The 6,374-nt window shown below is 47.5% G+C and overlaps 1 protein-coding gene across 1 annotated transcript; it reads right to left on the reverse strand.

Moving 5' to 3' along the window:
* Positions 1–246: 246 nt before the first annotated feature.
* BTG2 (BTG anti-proliferation factor 2) lies at positions 247–4,832 on the reverse strand. Its single transcript, XM_006133111.4, has 2 exons — positions 4,565–4,832; positions 247–2,916 (listed from the first exon to the last, which is right to left on the reverse strand). Exons 1-2 carry the CDS (start codon positions 4,728–4,730, stop codon positions 2,582–2,584), a joined length of 501 nt encoding a protein of 166 aa, XP_006133173.1. The 5' UTR covers positions 4,731–4,832; the 3' UTR covers positions 247–2,581.
* Between the last annotated feature and the right edge of the window lie 1,542 nt (positions 4,833–6,374).

The following is a 6,374-nucleotide window of genomic DNA, read 5'->3' on the forward strand; positions in this document are numbered from 1 at the left end:
GAAGCTATGCCACCTCTATGTTCATCACTACCCTCCAGCCATGGAAGGATCCCCAGGTGCCACTGTTGTGTCAAGTGATTTAAACCTCACTGATCTCTTTTCACTGATTTCAAAAGGCTCTGAGCCAGCCCCAGTTCTTTTTTCTAGATTTTTTTTTAAACTGAGTCCTGTCCATTGAGTGTGGGACCGTTCGCACCCTTTTACACACAATCCACCAGCACAGAGGAGATTCTCAGCACAAAGCCGTTCTTTTAAATTGCTACATTTTTATTAAAGTAACAAAACAAGTGTACATTTGTCAGTGTATCTGTACATTGTATATAAAAACACTACTGTACAATTAGTATTATTCCCTCCCCTTCCCCAAAAAAAAGCTTACAAACTTCCTACCGGTTTCGCCAACTACAAAGCAGGTCCCGCTCAACAGTCCAGCTCCGTTTAAAACAATGAAAGAGGAGAAAACCCAACAGACATTCCTAAAATACAATTCAGCTCTGCAACAGGCACAAGAAGGCAACAGAGAGCACACTTCAATTCACAGCTTTTACAGGTAACAAGCTACAAAAAAAAAAAAATGTTGTCTGAATTTGGTTGGTTTTAAAGCAAACGCAACTTAATACTTGTCCCTGGCATGGAGTTAATAGCATGAAATTTGGTAGGATTTTTTCCCCCACCCCTTTTAAGAAAGGGGCATGATTAGAACAATGGTAGTGTAGAAATTTGTATTTTTTTCAAAAGCACTCTTTTAGTAGGAGGGAAGGAGTGAGGTGTAAGATTTGCTTTCACCACACCAAATTGGTAAACTAACCAAGTACCACCGTGTGGGAAATTCCAAGTACAGGAGTGCAGAAAAGGAAACGGTTTGTTCTGGAAACTTTTTAGTTCTCATTTGTAGGTTTTCATCAAGACACCAGATAAAAGAGGATCCCACACAGCACTGTGAACCAAGACTTTCCTTGGAAGGGAAATTTACAGTGCAGAAGCGCCTACGTATTTCCTTTCATTGTGATACAAAATATTGCACAATTAGGCTCTTGGTCAGATCATAAGATACTCTTGTGTGCTTCACTGTAACTTCTGCTTTGCTGACCAAGCACGTACAACTGGAGAGAGGCAACTTCCGCCTTACAAGTCAGATCTTTTTGGGGACTATTATGCTGTGAGGTGGGAGACGCATCAGCCAACAGGCATCTTTAAAGGATATGCTGAGGATGAAGGGAAGTTTTCCAGTTCAGCAGTTCAAAAGCTGGTAAAAACTGTAGCAAAGAGGAATCCCCTTCCTCCTACACAGTGCCCAAGATTCAGAAATATATTGCACAGTATTTGAGAACTTGATTCAGAAAAGGCGGAGAAGGAATAGCTCTGGTTAGGCAAGTCCCTTGCCAGTTCAAAACAGTAAGGCAAAAAAACCCCAATGTGCTTTGAAACTCATCTGAGAAAGTTTCATTAAAAATAGAGTTTTAAGTGCCTTGTGTTTTTAATTACCTCTTAAAGGGCCACTGGCAGCATTGTCAGGAGCTTGATTAGTAGAAAAGGCAGTGAATGAGAAAGTCCAAGGGAAGCGTTCCCCAGCAGGTAGATCAATTCACATTGGTCTGGCACTTGGGCACATTACAAATGTGTGTTGGGAACTACCAAACAGTTTAAGGGCCCAACCCTGAATGCTGAAGGATCAAGGAACTTAGGCCACAAATTGCTTAGGCTTGTCTAGGGGGAAATGGAGGGAGGGGTGATGAAATTACAGCCTCTTATCAGTGTAAGAGAGTAGGCAATTTTTTAAAATAAACAATCAAGGCTAGAATGGGCTTTTAAGGGGTCTTGACACTCCAGTCTACTTACTCAGTGGAGTCATTTTTTATCAGGGGCAGGGAACCTAAGGCCCAGAGGCTGGATCCGCCCCCTGAGACTCAGGGCTCCCCCCGGCATTGGGAAGCCCACGCTCATGCTCCAGCCCCCCCGCCGTCCCTCCGCAGAGCTGGAGCACACAAAATCTATTAGCCTGGGCCACCCAAGTCTCTGGTGTGCAAGGGGAATTTCTCCTTCTCAGTCAGGTGCCACTTCAGTGAAGGGGTTTTTTCCCCCTCTCCTCCTGCATGCAGCCCCCGAGTGATTTTTCTGTGGATCAGCAATCCCTGACCCAAAAATGTTCCCCACCCCTGGCTTATATTATTTTTCAAAGCCCCCCACACTAGGTATTCTAGCCTTTTCATTCACAGTTGCTCAGCGCTTACTCCATATAGTTTAAAATACTCTTTAAAAAAAATGCAGTATTTCCTCCTAACCACTTCAGTTCCTCCACCCCAAGCTGCCCAGAGAAGCAAGCCTTCCATCCACCCAAATTGTCATTCAATACCATTTAGGTAGATATTGGCTTCATAATAAAAACTCATAAGCTTGCAACAGCTTTAAAAAAGAAAAAGGCACCTAACACTGCTTCCTTACAGAGCAGTGTCTGATATTTAAATTTCATTTGGGATTTTCTTGCTTTTTTTAAAAAATATAAATAGCTCTTCATTTAAAAATAGATCCTCCAGTGAGGTATTCAGTAGCCCGTGTCCTAGCAGGGTCAGACCAGGCACATTTAGCTGGAGACAGTCATCATGTAGCTTTTGGAAGGGCTCGTGCGACCCAACATCATCTGGTTTTTACAGGTGAGCATCCCATAGGCGCTCACAGGTGCTGCCGCTTCGTACAACACACAGATGGAGCCATCCTCACCGATCCGGTAAGACACCTCGTACGGGTCCACCCAGAGCGTGAGCTCACTGGGCAGGAGCTGATACAGCTGCTGGAGGCTGAGTCCGATCTGACTAGCAGCTTTGCTGATAATGGGGTCCATTTTGTGATTGATTCGAATGCAGCGATACCCAGAGCCTTTGAAGGGTTTCTCGGGAAACCAGTGATGTTTGTAATGCTCTGCAAGGAGAGAAGACGCTTGTAAGTGGACATGCACACCCTGCTGAAATTCAGTGGACAACAAGGAATACTTGCAGAGCATCCTTCCTATAGGGTACTCCCCCCTCCCCCCCAAAAAAATAAACCAGGGAGAGACCCTCCTTAAGTACTTCTCTTGTTCATACATGAGCTGTCAGGTCTTACAATTATATCTAGCATTCCTTGAGCATCAGCAGAAGGAGCTGTTTTGACCTTAACTATACCAGTCCTGAAGCTTCATGGGAGTAGCCAAGTTAGTCTGTACATGTACAGGATGAACTTAAACAACAAATGGCCTGGTAGCACTTCATAGACTAACAAAACATGTAGATGGGATCATGAGCTTTCATTGGTACAGCCCACTTCTTCAGATGACTGGAGTTTTCAGATACCAGTCCTGTCAGTCTGCTCCAACACTCTAAAGAATGCTGCTACATGGATGGGACCTAGATATTTTCCGTTCCCCAATTTGTGATTATGTGGCAGTGCAGCAACTGCCTGCCCCACTTATTTGCATGCAGAGTTTGTCAGGGCTTGGGTAGTATTACCGAATTCAAACACCAGGGTACATGAGCAATAGCATCCTCCACAATTAGCGTCATGAATTTACTTTTGATCAACCCCAAACAAACCAACAATCGGAGTGTGGAACAGAGGTCAGAAAGGAACCAACTTCTCCAGGGGGTGACTAGTAACAAGTGGAAGACACATGCATGTTCAACTGGAAATAAGGGATCTGCGCTTAGGAACTAAGCGAGGAAACTACTTCTCCATGCCGCACAAAGCTGGCCTGATCTAAATCCCACTGAAGTCAAAGGGACACTTCCTGTTTAATGGGCTCCGCAGCAAATCCAACACAGTTAAACCAGACCCTGGACACCAATTTCTGAAACAAAGGGGCAACAACTCCCAGGCCCAGCAGCCCAGAAAGATCAAGACTCTTCCATCTGCTCCCCTCACCCCAGTTCCACCCAAACAAGGAGCCGCTTCCGGACCTGCCTTTGCCTGATAGAAAGCTCCCCCTCCCACCACCCACCCAAAGAACTGTCTTAGGTTATAAAGGACAAGGAGAGGGTGGGGAGAGCGTGTTTTGTGTTAACGGGGCTCTGCTTGTGTCAAGGGGACAGCACTGGTGGAACAGAGGTGTTTAACTGTTGTGGTTCAGGACACTAGTTAATTTCACTCCAAAAGACTTAGCAGCAGTGGTCACTGCCCTCACTCAGGCTGGAGGGAGAAGGAAAAGGAAGGAGGGGGTGAAGAACCAAATGGCCATTAAATTCCTACAGCACCAGACTTACGTGGCACTTAAACATGGGGGGGGGGGGGGGGGGGAAGAGCCCTAAAAGCTCCTAGTGTAAGAGTGGGGATAAGCTGGGTAAGTCCCCACCCCTCTAGGGCACAAGGGGGGCCCCCACCCCTCTAGGGCACAAGGGGGGCCCCCACCCCTCTAGGGCACAAGGGGGGCAGCCTAAAATTAGGCGCCCCCACTTTCTCCCCATGGGCGCAGTGTGCCTGTCAGCCCACACCTATGAGCGCCCCCAACACAGACTAGCTCACAAGAGGGGAGCCCCAAACCAAATGGGGTGCCCCCAATCTCCCTCGGGGATGCCCTGCCTGCACCCCCTCTCACCTGTGAGCGCCCCCTGCAGGGCCCCGCTGAAGACCTGCAGCTGGTGCTCGCTGACACAGCCCCGGGTCCGGAGCAGGCTGGACACGAAGCCCACGGCGGCGGCGATCTCGGGCACCATGTCCGCCCGGCTGCTGCAGCTGCTGCTCCCGCTCCACCGCTGGCTCATGGCTTGGCTCAGAGAGGGCGGCGCGGCCCCTTTAAGGCTCTGGTGCGGGAGGGGCAGGGGGTGGCTTCGCCGGTGGCTGGGCGCTTGTTTGTGAGCGGAGACAGCGCAGCCGGAGCCTTAATACCCCTTTCCCCGACAGACGTCAGCAGCGGCAGGGCCTCTGATTGGCCGGGGCTCTGCTTTGGTATGCTAATGAGGGTGACCTCAGCGGGGTGGAAGCAGTGACGTAAGTGCTGGGAAAGTCAGGCTCGCTGCGAGCCTGACAATAGCAGCTGGGCTGGGGGGAGCTCTAGCAAGGCTATTTTTAGGGTCCTGCTGGGGGGGCTGCAGGAGGAAGGCAAAGAATGGCTCGTGGCATGCCTGGGCATTGTTATGAAACCCTTGCTGCCAGCGACTCTCATCTTTCCAGGCTGCTGTGGCCCTTTCTGGAGTCCCATTTGTCTTCCCCCCCACCCCCCCAAGTTTTGCCTCACTTTAAAACTCTCAGGCATAAAAAAACAGATGTGGCACGGCACCCTGCTACTGAAAAAATGTCAGATTTTCTCTTTCCCCCATATAATCACACGGTCACACAGTTGGCCTCTGAATATTGTACTTGCATTCCAGTGTATAGTAAACAGACTCATATAAACAAGTCATTGCCTCTATGAATTTTTCATTTGTACTCCTCTTGCTACTGCTTTTTATGCCAGGGAAAGGGGGGGGGGGGCGGCTCTGCACTCCCAGAAGGAATGGGGCTGGGGAAGTCAGAGCTCAGCGCTGCCTGGATAGCACTGTGCCCCCTCCCCAGGCAACCCTCAGAACTGCCCCCATGTCCCTGTCCCGTGCGGTGGGTCTGGTTGTAAAACTAGATGAGTTGAGGTACTCCTGGAAAACATCCGCATTCCCCAGAGGTATACAGACCCCTGGTTGAGAACCGTTGCTTTATACAATCTTTTCAATCTTCAGTACTAATAATTCTGTAGTCTTTTCCCCTGAGTTGTTGGACTTGTTGATAGTGGGTTATTTTGCCCTGGACTCGTGAACTTTGTTTATTAATTTCCAACTAATGTCAAAGATGCCAGGAGCATAGGGATAGAGGTAGGGTTTTTTTCGTATTTGCATAAATTCAAATAAATGATAATCATAGAGAAAGGCATTTAGATGTTAGATATGATACACTATACGGCAATGTTTTCTGTGTGAGTCTCAAAGCGATGCAACAAATACTCTATTAAAGTAAGCTTAGCAGATATCCCTGTGAGGTAGCTGGTGGTGTGCACTGTGGGTAGATTTTTGAGCTGCTGTATGGCAATGTGATGGCTTGGTCTTTTCCCTAATTACTGCTCCAGAATATACATGTGCTTTACGAACTCTATTAAATCAAGCATTTTCAACAGTGAGTAGTTCATTGTCTAGGAGCCCAACCTAAGAATGTCAGGCCTTTTCTGCTTTGATTAGCTACGAGAGAGTTAAACTGATATTTAAGAAGCTCCAGCGTTAATACTCCATTGAGTCAAGTTCCTTGTGCGTAAGTATCACATAAGACAACAATATTATCCCTAACACCTCCTGTTGGCATTCTCAGGAGAGAGGATCAGATGCCCCCGCTGGGACAATTCAAAAGCATTTTTATATTTTTCTTTTTAGAATAGATGTTTAAAA

The sequence above is a fragment of the Pelodiscus sinensis genome, chromosome 27 (genome assembly GCF_049634645.1).
Source record: "Pelodiscus sinensis isolate JC-2024 chromosome 27, ASM4963464v1, whole genome shotgun sequence".
Lineage (NCBI taxonomy): Eukaryota > Metazoa > Chordata > Testudines > Trionychidae > Pelodiscus > Pelodiscus sinensis.

What these genes read in the sequence shown, in the direction of transcription:
- BTG2 (XM_006133111.4), bottom strand. Translation starts at nt 4,730, where the DNA reads ATGAGCCAGCGGTGGAGCGGGAGCAGCAGCTGCAGCAGCCGGGCGGAC. An exon ending in CCTGCAGGGGGCGCTCACAG is followed by an intron (nt 2,917 to 4,564) that starts GTGAGAGGGGGT and finishes CTCTCCTTGCAG; the next exon opens with AGCATTACAAACATCACTGG.